We start from the raw sequence: 16,216 nt of genomic DNA, 5'->3' as shown, positions 1-16,216 counted from the left end.
AAGCTTAGAGATCGTTTCGTGTTCAAGATAGCGGGCTAGAACACATGGATCCGGATAACGTATCGCCTTTCAAACGACGTCAAGTAGGATTCTTCGTAACAAAGTAGGAGCTTACCATCTGATGGTTTGGAACTTTATGATGGTCTTAAGGAACACCAGTGTTTAACGTTTATCATCAGCCCAGATATCGCCGAATAATTCCCACGCTTGCTCTTCTGTTCCTGTCGCTGCCAACGCGCTTTTTTCTTCAGGTTGTTTGCGTTCTGACCCTTCACCAGCTTCAAAGTATCGTAGGCACCTCTTAGCAAAGAAATGATTTTTTTAGGCATCAATGGTCACCAGTTGCCACCGGAAAAGGTTCCGTGGATTTAATCAGAAGATTGTCTGCGGACCTATAGATGCCACAGCGCCTACAACATCGCATGGCAAGCAAATGATCATCTTCGGATTTCCATCCATTTGCATTGCGGAACTTATCATGATTCAATCTCCTCAGTCACCGTGCGCTTTCTGATGCACATTTTGATGATCACGACGGAAATTGCACTTATTATTTTGCTACCCCCCATTCAGTTGTCCCATCATCATCATGATACCGATAGCCTTCGTGCGGTTCGCAATCAAGTCGGAGCCAGCGCCCACAGCACACGTCATTCTTGAACCAGCTAAGCCTTTAGCCCATCAAGCCCGTGCTCGAGTTAAGGTCGTTATATGGAGAATGTTTTCATGCGGGGGCAGTAGTTATCATCATCCTCCTTCCCTGCAGCCATGACAGAATTCAGATCCTCTATTCCGTTACCGTTCATTCCTGATGACCTTACTGTACCCCAGTTCCTCCTCGATGATTACAACCATCCGTTGAGTGAAATGAGGAAAGGGGACGATGCAGTCTGGCTCATAGATGATGTTACCGGAAGGGAATACACGTTCAAGGAGGCCAGTAATTGAAATGAAAATCGCAAGATGACTAACGTTTTGATACAGTTGCGCACCCGCAGTAACGACTTGACGAAAGGCCTGCATGGTGAATGTAACCTTAGTAAGATTCCCCAGGATCTAAAATCAGAGTGTAAATTCACTTTAATATCTCGTCTTTAGAGGAAGGCGATGTTGGTGAGTCAATGATTAATTCATTACGTGACAAAACAATCTCACATCTATCGTGTAGTATTGTTTTTCAGCCCCAATCATATCGGTACGTGAAATCCACCGACCTGCGAGCCAGCAGGACCAGCTCACGGATATTATAGACTATGTCGTTGCGACATGGGCTATCCACCGACTTGGAGCGACAATCGCGTGGGTATCCTTCCAACGGGTTACACAACTTGTACTCAACCCTTTTTTTAGGGCTGCGAATCCCCTTTACACTGTTGAGGAGCTAGAGAATTTGTTATCGCTAACAAAGGCAACTAGAATACTTACCGACGAGCGTTTCCTCAATGTCGTCACCCCTGCAGCGAATACATTTGGTATCCCTGCAAGTTCAATTCTATTATTCGATGTCGGAACCGTTAATCCTAGTTCGGCCTACACTATGGTGTCGGAACTGGTATCACATGGAGAGAAATCATCTGCTCATGTTCCGGAGAAGCGGTTGGCTCCAGGTGAAGGCAAGAAAAAGGTTGCTCTCCTTTTTTTCTCCTCCGGAACCACCGGGAAACCCAAGGCACGTACGGGTGTGTCACGATCTGATACTGCCTATATTTTTGATCTTCCTCACAGGCGGTGGCGCTTTCTCATTATGCTGTTATTGCCAACATCCTTCAGATGACAGCTCATCAGAGAGAAAATGGAAAACCTCGGGGACCTGAGAAATGGGCTCTTTTGGCTGGGGATGTGATTACGGGGTGTAAGTATATCAACCTCCACGTTTCACCGGCGCTCACTGTTCCCCAAGTATTGCCCTTTTTTCACGTTTACGGTCTGATCGCAAACGTGAGGACTGCATGCTCTTTGATGTATTCTTCGTACAATCTGACGATGCTCCAAAGATATACTGGGCCTTGTTCCTGGGGGTATGTTTCAAACCGAACTGTTCGAGCTTGCGCATCTCTGACCAGTACATATCACAAGATGACTGTTGATGTTGTGCCGAGATTCAGCCTATCTAGCTTTCTCACAAGCATAACGAAGTATCGCATCGCCCATCTTTAGTACGAAACATTTATTATTATTTTCCTTGTATAACTGTTTTCCTCCAGTCTTGTCCCACCCCATGTGGTCATAATTTGCAAGGTGGGTAAGAATCCGAACAAGTAGATATGCACTAATCACTCATTATCACAGGATCCCTCGGTGGCTTCTCGCAACTTTGACCACGTTAAACTAATCTTCACCGGAGCCGCGTCTCTCTCCGTCGGTCTCATGCATCAAGCCACAAAAGTCTTCCCAAACGCCGCTATATCCCAAGGCTATGGTAAGCCCCATCCATCAAAAACCTTAACTCCCGTCTGACCCCCTCTATAGGTATGACAGAGACCATCATTGCTGCAATACAGCCGGTCGACCAGCGAATTAGTACAGGAGGATGCGGCCCAATGCTCCCGGGTTTCGTCGCTAAGGTCGTCAAGGCTGACGGAACACTCGCTGTTGCGGGAGAAACAGGAGAACTAGTCATGACCGGACCTTCTGTGGGTTTGGGATATGTTGGAGACGAGGAAGCGTGAGTTTTCTCCGCTCTCCAAATACGTATCTCCTAACGGCTTATTTTTCAGCACAAAATCCACCTTCATTAACGGGTAAGAACTCAAAATTCGTCTCCCTGTAGAATCGAGATGCTCAATCTCTTTTTGTTCAAGGTGGGTTCGTTCCGGAGACGAAGTTAGATTTAGCGAGTCTGGAGAATTGTTCGTAGTGGATAGGCTTAAAGTAAGTTTACACCGGAGCAACACCATGTCTGCGCTTCAACTTTCATAGGAACTTATCAAAGTCCGCGGCTTTCAAGTTGCCCCCGCCGAAATAGAGGGTAAACATATTCATTTCTACGCGTATATTTTTTTATTAAACCTTATCCTAGATCACCTCATGAGCCATCCTCATGTGGCTGACGTCTGTGTAGTGCCCATCGCAGACGAGTAAGCCTGGTTGCTGTCCTAATTATAGACTTTCACTCAGCCTATTCAATAGATACTCTGGTGAACTTCCTTTGGCATTTGTTGTTCCCAGCACGCAAGCACGCCAAATGATCGCCGATGGTGGCGATCCGGAAGCCATTAAAGAACAGATCAAGCAGGTGAGCGAACCAGCTCTCGAAAGATTTGTTACCCTAATCTGACGCTGGGCGAACCCAAAGCATGTTGCCGAGCACAAAGTGAAAGAAAAGTGGCTTACCGGTGGCGTTCGCTTTGTAGATTCTGTTCCAAAGGTGAGTAAATTTATTACTACCTGAGTTTAGCGTGGCACTTATCGATCGCTAATATCAATAGAGCCCGAGTGGAAAGCTACTTCGACGGGTCCTTCGAGATGGATTAAAGGTTGCGGCTTAGATATACGAAAGATTCATATGCACGTCTGTGCCTTCTGATTTACGCTCGTCAAACATGAGCTTTTTTCGTTGAATAAATATCGTTACAAATTTTGTATATGAAGTTGAAAAGATGAGCTCAGAGAGCAATCCTGTAGATAACTGTGCAAGCTAAGTCACACCGGATAGATGAGAATTTGAGGGAAAGCAGAATGCGCACAATAAGGTAACGTTTTGGGAGGACGATCTTGGCAGTGATTTAACAAAAATTTGCATGCTCCAGAAATTTATTTCTGGTGGGCAGCATGAATTTTAGATCTTCGCGAAGTTCGAACGATGCTCCTAAAATGTTATGTTTATGCTTATATTCAGGTTCGTCGCAAATGTCCATCTTCCCGAGTGGGACACTTTAGTAAGTTTGGTTATAAACTTGGTATCGATGATTTTTACAACAAGACAAGCTAAATAAATTATGGCGGGTTCCCGCATATGATGTCGGCTCAAAGGTTGTAGTTCAACAGTTATGATCAGGGTAGCCCACGCTTTTGTCCTGTGATTTATCCTTGGAGGAAAATCAGCTCCGGGTAAAGCATGTAAATCACGGTGACTGACATTCATTCGCCTCATCTCATAATCATCGTTGAATACCTCTTTAGTTATAGCAACCACTGGTGCCCCTTGTCTCCCATCCATTCTCCGCGTGCCTTGTGTTGATTGGGAATTGGTGTCCCGTATCATGGTGGTCGTGATGCTCATGTCCATTGAAGACGTATAGGTATCCCGTCCACCCAAAATCCGGATGCGCGAGTTCAGTACCATGTAAACAGTGTTAGCATACAGCTTGGGCATGATCAGGGCCGGGGTCCCGTAGAAAGTCTGATGAGGGAAGGCAAAAAAGAGGATAAGGTTGAGCAGAGCCACCACGGCTAAATGTGAATGATGTCAATCTCATGATGAGTGTGAAAGGCGTAAAGTAAATACCTGTCACAGTTCCCGTTTCAATGGTAAGACGAATCAACTTCGTGACAAGCATCCGGGTACGACGGAAACCAGTGTCGCTGCGCATAAGCTACGAAACAGGGTAAAGATCAATGAAGATAGCTGAAAAAGAGAAAGAATTCACGTAGTAAGTCATACAGATAGCGATAACAATGTCGCATAAGGCGGAGGCTCCGCACCAAATCTGCATATGGGATCAGCACGGTGAACACGAGATGCTTAATCAATTACTCACCCCGACGGCAATAGACGTCTTCCGATTATTGAGTTTCGTAACGTTGCCTGCTTCGAAAGAGTAGACGCCTGTGATTATAGCTGCCACGGAACTGGTCAACGATACCTGTAAATAGATGAACTAGACTGTCAGGGGGGAGAATACGGCAACGAACACAGGTGACAAATATCGGGACAATTTGAGACTTTGACAATACGAAGATTCGGTACGCGTAGAAAACCTGTCCGACGCAAGCGACTGTACTCTGATAAATAACAGGAAATAGCGAGAAAATGCTGCACGCACCTGCAGCGCTCATGATGGGGACAGTGAGCCAATCAAAATGCATATCAGTGAGGGCCTCGATATCACCGAAGCCGTAACCGAACATTGCAAAGGCGTCGTGAGTGACGAGCATCGTCTGAACAAACTCGACAATGTAGATTCCATAGACAAGGTATTTTGTAAATTGTCTGTCTTTCGGAAATGCCAGATAGTACAGATCTAGCGGGAATGTATCAGAAATAATCTACTGAATAGTGACTCGGAGCGACGCACAGAGCTGCACAGAAAGGGTCCCGAAAAGTCCCCAGTGCAAGAGATAGGCGACGATCTGGATTGTCATGTTAGGGACTGGAGGGACTAAACAAAAAAATTGACGAACCAAAGGTCCAGACCTGAAATGAGATGATCCAGTGTTAGTATCAGTACATACCAAACTAATCAATTTTAAAATGATGACTTACAGCCTTTCTATAGGATAACCTGCGGGAACAGGCTGCATGTTGTATCTGGGGTTGTTGTAGTCGTCCTGAAGGGAGGAAAAAACTTATACATATATTCCCGACAGTCATCGTGAGAAATCTGAAAGAACTCTCGAATAACTAACCAACGCCGGTGGCCAGAGTTTCATCACGCCACGAAACCGAGCTGAATAAACCATCGCAGTCCAGCTCCTCTAACCAGGAACGATTCGACGTTTTTCATGTGGTCAGTGCATTGATCCATCAAACTCATTCTCATGATTCCGATCTACTGGTTGAAAAGAAGTTCTCGGACCAAGTTAGCGGAAGCGGATCCGGTGGGTTAATATGTACCGTAAAATTTAAAGTTATCCCGGGGATAAACTGCGAGAAGAAGGGAGATCAGAGTGGGATTGTCACTTGCTGTTCGACACATACTGGATATACTATCAGTACGTAGGCTTGGCACATGGCTACGTAGCATTTGCGTTTCTCCTGATGTGCTGAAGAGTGTACTAAGCAAGCACAAACACGGAGAATCCCGTGCGATGTCTTTCTGAGTAGCCGGCGGGCCGGTCCTTTCGAGCTGTCGACTGTTGGCCAACCGTCGTTGTTCATTAATTTTTCCCAGGTGATCGTTGATGGAAGAATGTGTCGTTGACACTGTAAGTCTGATCTATCAGATACACATCCATCCACTCAGTGTACTTCACAGACTTCCAAGTCAGATAAACATTCTGCAATGTAAACTGGCGACCACATGCCAGTGCTGATGCGAGCCGCGAGGAATTTTGATATCACGGTCATGCGATAGCCACCTATGGCCACGTTTTGAGCACTATCGACAAGAAAAGCTTCAAAGCGGAAAGCGTTCTTGTGCTACAGTCATAGGTTATGGTTCCCGCTTATCATTTGGCATTGAAACTCAGTTCCGTGATAGTCAACTTCGGCAGCATTGAATGTGCATAACTCAGAAGGAGGCCATCAAAACAAGGAACGTCACTGACCCCGCGATATCGAGTTCCTGATTAGACAAAAGCCAGTCCCGTGGTACTGCAAAAATAGATCGGTGAAAATGAATTCTATTAGTACGTACTCTCTATGCAAGTTGGTCCACAGCATCAGTAAAAGGGGAAATTCCCCTTGTAACTGTGATTCTGATGGGACCCGAGGCGATACCTGATAACCCTCGAATTTACTGGAACCGGACGTGCGATTTAAAGAGTACCATCAGCCCGTGAACCTTTAATGCTTCTCCTTCAACGGACATCAGTAGCAGCTTCTTCTACCCTAGATTCTTCCGTCATCGGAATTCTTTCTGATCTTTCACACAGCGCCCGGTGATTTCGTTGGTATGCGAAGAAATTCCATGCCTTTCGGCATGCAGTATCGATATGCACTACAGGCGGCTATCTCTTTAACCACCTCTCTGCATCGAGCCATCTCTGTGCCATGTCTTCCGAGCCTTCCCCTCGACATTCGTCCTCCACTGAGAACGACTCAGGAGACATAGAACTCGGCCAGGGCTCAAGGGCTCAGGGTTCTCAAATAGGATCGCAGCCTGGAACTCGAGCAGGAAGCACAATCAGCGAGAAGGCCTATGCGAAGGATAAAGTCTTTCCAATCGAGGAGCCTCCAAGTGCACCTCAGTTTGTGGAAGGAACACTTCAAGGATGGTTAACAGTCTGTGGCGCGTAGGTTTTTCCCTCTGTTGTTGGCTTACGCCACGCTGAAAACTCGTGCTTTCAGATCTCTGGTCGCAATGTGTACGCGTGGCCTCTTTCTGCGAACGTGCTTACTCTAACACATACTACTAGGCACCTTTGGAAATATTCAGGTAAAGCCGCTCTTGTACTATTCCAACCAGGAATTTGACCGGGTATTTCACTAGTCCTTTGGAGGTTTGTTCTATTCGCTTTTAATCTTTGACCATGTCGCTCATGGACCATAGTCTATCAAGCCTATTATACCGTACGCGACGCCTGTCCTTGAAGAGCTGATTCTTGAAATACTGACATTCGAAATAGCAATCTTTCCTCTCCGGAAACTCGCCATCCAGGATAAGCTGGATCGGTTCCGTCCAGCTATGCCTCCAGTTTACCGTTGGTGTTTTCTCCGGGAAACTCTTCGACCAGGGCTACTTCCATTCTCTCATGATTGGCGGCAGCCTCCTTCTCCTTTTCTCGTGAGTGAATTGCTACGTAACATCTTCAGAACTGATCCATATTTACTTTTTGTTAGATCTTTTATGCTCTCCCTCGCTAAGCCTCATCAATTCTACCAAGCCTTATTGGCACAGGGTTTTGGCATGGGTATCGGGATGGGTTGCATGTTCTTACCAGCGTTAAGCATCATGTCGCACTATTTCCGGAAGAGGAGAGCTGTCGCCATGGGCATTGTTGTAGCGAGTACATGCCTCCTCTTCGATTCTCCAGCGATATTTACTAACGTTTTCTGGAGGCGGGTCCCTCGGGGGCGTCATTTACCCTATCATCCTGAATAAGGTATTCCCGAGGGAGGGTCTCGGGTTTCCTTGGGCTGTTCGGTGAGCTGGCGAGCTATTTTTATGGCGAGATCCATCTCACATTATATTAGTTTCATTGCATTCATCAATATCGTTTTCTTGGTCATCGCGAACTTGATCATGAAGCCAAGATGTAGGACAACTCTACACATCATTGCTGTTTCGGCATCTCACTCATTTACACTTCTAGGGCCGACTCGCAAACGCAATCCAGTGGACATGAGTCAGATAATACACGATACCCCATATTGGGTGACGAATATAGGGTGGGTTGTATCGCCGGTACCTGTAATTTATGTGTTCTTACCAACTCCCGAAAGGCTCTTTCTAGGATTTTGGGGGATATTCATTCCTTGTGCATTTTCTCCGTGTCCGCCTCATCCCGAGAGACTGATGCATCTTTAACAGATTTCTACCTTCAGCTCTTCTCTGAGACTCACGGAGTAGACCCTAACTTCCTGACTTGGACGGTGCGTCGTAACGTTTTATTTGCAGTTCTATCAGTAACTCACAACTGTCCTATGATAGCTACCCATCCTTAATGCCGGTGCCGTTTTCGGGCGATTCATGCCCAACTTCCTAGCCGACAAGTACGGGCCGTTAAATGGTCAGTGGAATACCATCGACCAATTCAATCCAGTCTGATATTCCTCCAGTGATCATTCCAAGTGGAATCATATCAGCCGGAATGCTGTGGGCTCTTCTCGGCGTCAGAACCATTGCGGGAGTGACACTATTCGGGCTGGTATATGGATTCGTTTCTGGCGCGTTTTTGACACTTGCGTCTCCAGCTGTGGCGGCGTTCACTCGGAGTCCCACATTAGATGACATAGGGTAAGCTCACGGTCTAGTGAATTTTCCGTGCTGATTTTTTGGCAGGCTTCGGATAGGCATATCGTGCTTCTTCATTGGTTTGGCACTCCTGACGGGCAATCCAATCGCGGGCGCGTTGCTGTCCTCTCCAAACTACATCTGGTGGCGCGCGCTTACTTTTGCCTGCGTAAGTAGACTGTGGGTATCAACTTTGGGTTGTGGAAACTTAGACGTCTGTAATATAGGTCGTGATCATGGCTGGCACACTTTGCCTTATACTTGCTCGACAGGCGCTGGTGCGAAGGAAGGGCGGCGTGAAGTTTGTCTAATCAGTTTCGTTCGCCTAGAGGAGTGAAGAATGATGTAGAAGACGATGGATTATTTCTCTGGCTAGGTCAATCTTATTTAGTTTTCTTTTTTCTTTTTGTCTACGCAGCCGGTTTTTGGGTATGAGGTTCGGCTTTCTCGTCACCCGAAGTGCCAGTCGTAGATTCTTTAGTTTCATAGGTCTCTTTCCTCGGTCCCATGTCCTACGATACATACCCCTAATAACACAGTAGGCCGCAAGCGTAACATTGCGATGTTCCTGAAAAGATGGAAGTATGGCATATAAGCACCGTTTCAAAACTCCGTGAGGGCCATCATTACGAACGACTCGGATCTCCAGCCAGACTTTCGTCGCGACTCGATTCACCACGGCAGCATTTAAGATGTAAGATTAACTGGTAGAAATCGAAGCTATTGTATCCACCGTTAATCTGATGCACGAATGAGGGGCTTTCGTGATATCGGAGAGTACAAAACCGCCGCATTAAATCTGGTCCTTATCACTGTGCTTCGGCAACCTGCGGACGCAGGGAGTTACATATCTTGTTGAGCTTGTCAATCTCTTCGGTGCGTTTATCGACTTGTTCATCGACTTGTCAGCTTCTTCACTGAGCTTGTCCGAGTCGGAAACAGAATCACGACTCGGTATTTCCCAGCTCTCCGGGTGAATTCTTCCCAGGCAGCCTCGTACTTGCTCTTCATAGCAGGCGGCCCATAGTCAGTGTCATTCTCTACAGCCCACTGCAGGGGGTCCGTCCACATAGCGCAAACTGCTCTGGTGCACAGTTTTATAGCCTCCCAAATGACACGCCCATACTAAAAGCCTTTGTCATCAAAAGGGAGACATATCTGAGTGAGACACAAGACGAGCCAAAACACATAAGTTGCCGATCAAGAAGGTGGAGGAAGCGGGAGGCGTTAGGGTTGCCGGTTCCTGGGTTCCAGTACATCGAAGGCATCTACCTTGCGGCGGAGGGAGATGGCAATATGCAATATTGTCAAGTGGAGGTGGGACTCAAAAAGGCTCGGATGTTTCTTCGCTTGTTTTCGAGCTGGAGGGCAGGTTGATGGTGAAAGGGGTAGTATAAGTCTACACAATTGCAAGCTGACCTATTAGCGAGCATTCTGGCCTTGCGAACCGTGACATCCCTCTGTCGCTCCATAACAAGGTAGTTCCGACAAGCCTTCTTGTGTCAACCTTGAAAGTAAACGACCATAAACTGGTGCCGCAGCGGGGTCACAACACGCTGATAGTACTCCACCAGGGTTACAAGGAGGTCGTCGCCTGTATTCCCATGCGTCCTCGGGGTTACAGGAATCGTAAGGCTGGAAAGACCGTAGACTGGCTTTGTCTGAGGTCTTGGGGAAAAAGAGCAAACCAGCTTCAGACGGGATACTAGGGGGTGGAAGACGGGGAGGGTCCGTGTTCGGCATTGTTAGCATACTTTGAAAGAACCGAAAGAGGGACTGAAGTGGCATGACAGAGTCGAAGGTAAGACGAATCGAATTTCGGCTGGAAGGTCTCAATATGGACATGAACGCCAAGACCCTGAAACCGGCACTGCCACTAGTGTTGCCGCCAGTCCGGCTCGAGCTGCCGAGCTAGCCGAGCTTAGCTGGGAATTTCCGAGCAGCGCTAAGAGAACCGGCTAACAGCTCGTTGCCGCTCGGCTTGATATTTTGACCAGCTCAGATGCAGCTTAAGCGGGTTAAGCTGTCAGCTTCTTCCCAATTAGGATGTAAGAAACTTCACACTCATTATCACTGTTGTTCATGGTTCAAGCATCAAATTACATTCTGCAAGGGATAATATGGGACTCCTTTACTCTGATGCATTGCAGTCTGCGTCATTCCGCTATTACAATCAGGTAAATAGTCCTTCGATTGTACAAGTATAGTAGTATTTCCAAAATAGGCACTAATAACAAATTGGAAATGACATCTTTCTGGTCTGGTCTCCTGTGACGGGATTAAGCCTTTTGAGCATCTCATTGGAGTCAGGTTGGATGCCTGAAGTGTTGGAGGATATCCGTACAGTATACCAAGTTTCCTTATCTTTCTCCCATCGTTCGTTTTACTTACTATATATATCTTACCTCCTGTCCTTGACTCAATCACTATATAGCTTAGCCGTTGATACCTGAGTACCTCAGTCATTCCACCTTTGCTGTGCCCAACTGAGGTACGTATACCTTACTGTCTCTAGCTTATAACTTACTCACACTCGTTCATACTAGATTATTACTTATATTCTTTATCTTTAGGTACAGTACCTTTCAATACAGTCATTCCACCTTCGCTGTGCCTGACTGAGATCATTACTTATATCCTTTGTCTTTAGGTTATGGTGCCCTGTAGCCTATAGCTCAGTCAAAAAGGATACGCAGCGAAATGTTTATTATCAACGACTCAACTACTGCCCACTGCCCACACTTGCCCAACCATTACTATTGAACACATACTCCTAACATGTTGTCGACTACGTCAGGAGTTACAATCCTCCCTGATACCCATAGCCACTTCAACAGGAAAAACTACGCCTTGTGGAAACTTCAGCTTACTGAACTATTGAAGAGGAAAGGATTGTGGGGGTACATAGAAGGTACTATACCCTGCCCTGCCACCTCTGCGACTTCTGCAAGTGGACCAACAACTACTCCACTACCACCAGACCCCACACCAATCTACTGTTGAGGTAAATACCGATACAACCATGCACCTGTAGATACTGTAATTAGAATATTTGTATATATTATATTTTGAAGCCTCCACAGCGGCAGCCACGTAGCGCCGCCCGTTGAAGAGGCTGACTGTGGGCACCTGTGGAATAGTGAGCGGGCTAAAAGGCGAACCTCAAAAACCCACACACACACTCACACAACTACACAAACTACAATCACCCTCATAAGTTCTAAGGGGAGCGATTATTTCTAATGCGGTCCAACTATACTTCAATATCTTGAGGAGTTTCTCTTATTCTCAGTGCTCTTAGTGAAGCTAAGCTTTCTCTAATGAATTCCTAAGTCTAGGAACTTTTTACAGGAAGGTCGTTCACTGGCGCGACGCAACCTTCAAGGCAGATTTGAGTTATAATACACAAGGGACACTGATCCTGACAGAAACAGAGGCAATACACGCTGAAACTTTAGTGAGCTCGCTAAAAAGAACACCACAGGCAAGCACTGACTTAACCTGCTCACTACACAACTGTATGTAGGGGTTCTCCAACTAACTCCAGCAGGTTATCTCGACTCAAGAACACTTCAGAAGCGCTCGGAAACAGATTCAGAAACGGAACTTCAAACAGAACTGACACGGAACAGACTGAAACAGAACAGAACAGAACAGAACAGAACAGATCTCAGATTTCCACTTCAACACATTCTCCGAACAGACTTATCACACTTAACAGAACAGAAACAGCGTCACTGATTCATATTCACTCTGACTAAGTTCTCAAAAGTCTTATCAAAAGGGTATCTTGTATTTCTCTGAGTGAGTTCACTAATTCTATGCACAGCTCGAAGTCACAAACTGATCCTTTGTTACAGTACTGCCTTCAACGCGTGCACGGGAACTCGGGGGCTCGAAACTTGGCCTCTACCTACTGTAACCCGCCTACTTATACTACAGGGGAATTAGAATTACAAATGTCATGCAGTACCCAGACTCCTACATGCGTAGCACGTTGCCACCACCGCCTTACTGAGCATCCGAGTCGGACTTCCCAGTTTTAGTCTCATTTCTATAGTGAGCTCGCTAAACGCATGCCAAGAGGTGCTCTCCTGACACCCGCAGGCTTGTTTTCTAGCGACTGACAGGTCTAGGTGCCCGGAACTATCAGTCCTGGTGTATGTTGTTCAAGACTTCTTTCTTGGATTCACAGAGGCTTCTCATAGACACAGCAACAAGTGAGTCTTCTAACAATGGGACTCAGAACAATGGAACGTGGGCTCGTGGACTTCGGCCGAAGCCCATTGCCCAAGCTCGTGCCAGTGATATCTGTCATCTCGCTTAAGGATTTCCCTGGATTTTCAGGTACGACGCGTCACAGTTAGCGAGCGTGCTAAGTATTCTCAGTGTCACTGCAATCTTCAAGGTTTTATCTAGCTCCCACGAGCATGCTTGTAAGTTAAAGCCTAAGGCATTGGGTATAGGGTTTGGCCTTCTCATCACGCATGCCCGTCAGGTACAGTGCTGTGACTAAGTCCTGTTTAGAATCCCATTGCTTCTTATGCCATAAGTTATATTCCATATCATTGCACCACGTAGCATTAGTGTCGACGTGTAGTTTGAGTCCGCTCGCTCACTATATCTCAGTATGCATGTAAAACATGTTAGATTGCAAAATTACACGCATAAATAGGCTGCAGTCGCAACACTGTTCCTTTCTTGTTTCCTCAGTTCATCATCATTACGACTGAGGTATGTTTCTTACTTATTACTTTATTCTATTACTTACTTCTGATGTAGTATATTAATTTAGACTTCATCAGGTAATATATCAAGTTTGTCATCATTATGACTGAGTATATTAATTTAGACTTCGTCAGGTTATGGGCCCCATGCTCTAACCGACCCTGATCTTGTGCTCAGACTGTTCTGGTGAAGAGGCTCTGTGCATGCCAAACTCGAAATGCGATAGCGTAGATACACTAAACACACCCACTCTCACACTCACACACACACAGAATCTCAGTAGTTTGGGGGAGATGTGCGATGCAAGCACACAATAACAATAGAATTAAAAGATGTCTTGCACTCTTCAAGATATAATAGCGCGCTAGCTCAACAGAATTCTCTAAGTCCAAATGCTTTTAGGACAGGAGGTGAGCAATATGTATCGCTCGGCCTCGAGGCAAAAGTAATATTTCACAAGCCCACAAATGTCCCACAAGAATGTACAACCCTCAATTGATGTTGCATGTGACACACAGATGGCCACAACCTGTCAAACAAATTACACACGACTTAAAGCTTCACGCTCTAAGCAGAAAACACTTCAGAAACCTTTCATAGATCCACAGGGTTCAAACCTATGCGATCCAGAGACACAGAAACACAGAAACACGTCCACAAGCCACAGGGTTTGAACCTATGCTACTTGGGAATAAACCAAAAACCCTCAAAGAGTATTGACAAGCCAAAGGGTTCGAACCTCTGCTACTTGCAACAACTCAGAATTCACAAACACATTCCGCAAACACAAATGCACATTCAAGTTATCACAATACAATATTTCTCTGAGTTGAGCACAATCAATTACTGTCCAGAATCAAGCTAGGCATCATGCGTGAGCAAGGCATGCCTCACGACCTCTCAAGCATCTCAAAATAATTCTAGATCCAATAATACTCTCTCGCTCGAAGCTACAAACACAAGTCCTTTGGTTGTGCACTAGGCTCTCTGCTTTGTGTCACAACTGCAGGGGTTCGAAAGCTTCCTACCTACTTCTAATTACTGCGCTTTTATCTACAGCTAATTATATAAATAGAAATATCAAAAATAGATATGCTCCACCCCAGAGCCATTTTCTCTCCATGACGCGTCAACCGCATGGTCACCAATTAATATCCTGAGTCAGTCATCTGAGTTAGTGCTCAGTAACATGCTGCTCTTTCTTCTTGGCAAGGTCTAGAGTTGCCACATCATGCGGAATATTTCTCCTAATTGGCTCCTTGTTTTTAATTCCTCTGTCGCACACATCGCTAGCAAGTTGGTATTTTTATTTGGTTGCTGCACAACCTTTTCTTAGTTTAATATTTCATTCTGGGTACAGGGTTTCTCTCGTGTCAGCCGAAGCCCTCTCAGGAGGCTTGGACTGGGTGGTCCTTGGTTCTGAATGATGTCTCTTGGTGATTGCCAGACTGGCAGGGTTTGCGCGTCATAGATCAATGTTGCGCAAAGCTCCATAAATATATTATCTTTTCAGTGTATTTTATTTGAGCGAGACGCTGCTGAGGGATGCATAGGGTGTGAGTCAGAGCACTGATACTCCACACTTAAATGACACCAGTGTGCTGCTCTAAGTCTAAGCCATGTGCTCCACTCAGATTATTTTATTATATGCTGCTTCTGCCTCAATGTTACGGTTATTCTTTTCTTTTTCTTTTTCTTTCCTTTTCTTTTCTTTTCTTTTCTTTAGTCAGCCGGATTACGCAGTGCGCGATCATCACGGACTGACTGCGCAGTAGTATTTTTAGAATACTCACGTGTATTTAAGTAGAGCCTCAGCTGGTCTGAACCCCAGCTTCGGCTAAGGTTTAATCTACCTAATATCGAACTCCGTCCTTCGTGACTATCTGTCCCATCGACTTGCGTCGTCTTTGACTTGCTAAAGCGTCGTCTACCGAAGTGCGAGTAGCGACCTTAGTACGATCTAAGTCGATAGAGTTAGTGGCTAACATTTAGCCGAAGCTCGTCTTCCATTGCCCAACGACATACCGTTGCCCAACATTTTCCCGGTCATTCTCTTCATCGTTGTGGCACTCTCTGTGCTGCAATTCCTCCTGAACGATCCTCTTGGATTGGTTATTGTAACCATCCTTCGAGTATTCCTCGCCTGCGTATACGTCCCATCCCCAGTGTTTGCAGGACTCCTCCTGCTCCTCTGGGTCGGATTTTTACGCCATCATTAAGAACACGAAACCTTTCATACTTGCCCTTCAGCTCGCCTCTATCTTAACCATCGCGTTATTGATAGTAACGAGCTCTCCATCCGACGAATCCTGCGAAATCCAGTTAATGAACGGATCCAACTACGAGACCGACCTTAGCCTGATTATCGCCCTTCTCATTGTCCTCACCATACTCGCTGTTTATCAGCTTGCATGGTCAATCGTCGACTTACGCCGAGGATAGATCCACTGATGAATGCCCTGGTCAGAATCCATTCTCGCCGTCTTCACGACTTTCATACTCTTTTTCTTCTCCATTACTTTGTACCAACTTCACCGTTGTTGCCAGTGGAGACAAGTCCGCGCACAACTCCCGCTCCATTACGTTCCCAATACCCCGGCATACCCACCGCCGGTAATCGACATTCCATCGGCATCCCAGCAGACACTAGGAGATGTCGAATCCAACAACTCCGGGGGATCTGGAGGGTCCCTCTACACATCGTCGCGACA

General features: G+C 46.1%; 3 protein-coding genes across 3 annotated transcripts; 2 read left to right on the top strand and 1 right to left on the bottom strand.

Annotated features, from left to right (window-relative positions):
* Nucleotides 1-768: 768 nt before the first annotated feature.
* Nucleotides 769-3,488, top strand: EV420DRAFT_1654167 (phenylacetyl-CoA ligase; the record flags this gene model as incomplete). Its single annotated transcript, XM_060478794.1, has 18 exons — nt 769-940; nt 1,099-1,113; nt 1,169-1,195; nt 1,251-1,299; nt 1,351-1,681; nt 1,726-1,850; nt 1,901-2,018; nt 2,077-2,156; nt 2,205-2,238; nt 2,290-2,419; nt 2,470-2,665; nt 2,718-2,741; nt 2,802-2,871; nt 2,920-2,968; nt 3,020-3,077; nt 3,130-3,235; nt 3,296-3,367; nt 3,429-3,488. 18 exons carry the CDS (start codon nt 769-771, stop codon nt 3,486-3,488), a joined length of 1,716 nt encoding a protein of 571 aa, XP_060321657.1.
* Nucleotides 3,489-3,822: 334 nt separating this feature from the next.
* EV420DRAFT_1754600 (uncharacterized protein) lies at nt 3,823-5,942 on the bottom strand. Its single transcript, XM_060480487.1, has 11 exons — nt 5,861-5,942; nt 5,426-5,806; nt 5,344-5,356; nt 5,238-5,292; nt 4,986-5,183; nt 4,855-4,937; nt 4,701-4,805; nt 4,590-4,649; nt 4,448-4,535; nt 4,079-4,392; nt 3,823-4,028 (listed from the first exon to the last, which is right to left on the bottom strand). Exons 2-11 carry the CDS (start codon nt 5,461-5,463, stop codon nt 3,981-3,983), a joined length of 1,002 nt encoding a protein of 333 aa, XP_060321656.1. The 5' UTR covers nt 5,464-5,806; nt 5,861-5,942; the 3' UTR covers nt 3,823-3,980.
* Nucleotides 5,943-6,576: 634 nt separating this feature from the next.
* Nucleotides 6,577-8,914, top strand: EV420DRAFT_421482 (MFS general substrate transporter). Its single transcript, XM_060482040.1, has 14 exons — nt 6,577-7,116; nt 7,172-7,188; nt 7,240-7,259; nt 7,314-7,323; nt 7,374-7,393; nt 7,450-7,607; nt 7,664-7,830; nt 7,883-7,967; nt 8,018-8,079; nt 8,137-8,212; nt 8,267-8,301; nt 8,355-8,416; nt 8,475-8,553; nt 8,603-8,914. Exons 1-14 carry the CDS (start codon nt 6,875-6,877, stop codon nt 8,782-8,784), a joined length of 1,215 nt encoding a protein of 404 aa, XP_060321655.1. The 5' UTR covers nt 6,577-6,874; the 3' UTR covers nt 8,785-8,914.
* Nucleotides 8,915-16,216: the final 7,302 nt, after the last annotated feature.

The sequence above is a fragment of the Desarmillaria tabescens genome (assembly GCF_030435595.1).
Source record: "Desarmillaria tabescens strain CCBAS 213 chromosome Unknown EV420scaffold_197, whole genome shotgun sequence".
NCBI classification, from domain to species: Eukaryota; Fungi; Basidiomycota; class Agaricomycetes; order Agaricales; family Physalacriaceae; genus Desarmillaria; species Desarmillaria tabescens.
The sequence above is the reverse complement of the archived record's forward strand: the minus strand, read 5'-3'. Positions and strand labels throughout refer to the sequence as shown.

Coding starts and splice junctions, on each gene's coding strand:
- EV420DRAFT_1754600 (XM_060480487.1), bottom strand. CDS start 5,463: ATGCAGCCTGTTCCCGCAGGTTATCCTATAGAAAGGCT. Junction 4,393..4,447: donor TGAAACGGGAACTGTGACAG/GTATTTACTTTA, acceptor ATTCACATTTAG/CCGTGGTGGCTCTGCTCAAC. Junction 4,029..4,078: donor ATGAGATGAGGCGAATGAAT/GTCAGTCACCGT, acceptor TTTTCCTCCAAG/GATAAATCACAGGACAAAAG.
- EV420DRAFT_421482 (XM_060482040.1), top strand. CDS start 6,875: ATGTCTTCCGAGCCTTCCCCTCGACATTCGTCCTCCACTGAGAACGAC. Junction 8,213..8,266: donor TATTGGGTGACGAATATAGG/GTGGGTTGTATC, acceptor AACTCCCGAAAG/GCTCTTTCTAGGATTTTGGG. Junction 8,302..8,354: donor TTGGGGGATATTCATTCCTT/GTGCATTTTCTC, acceptor CATCTTTAACAG/ATTTCTACCTTCAGCTCTTC.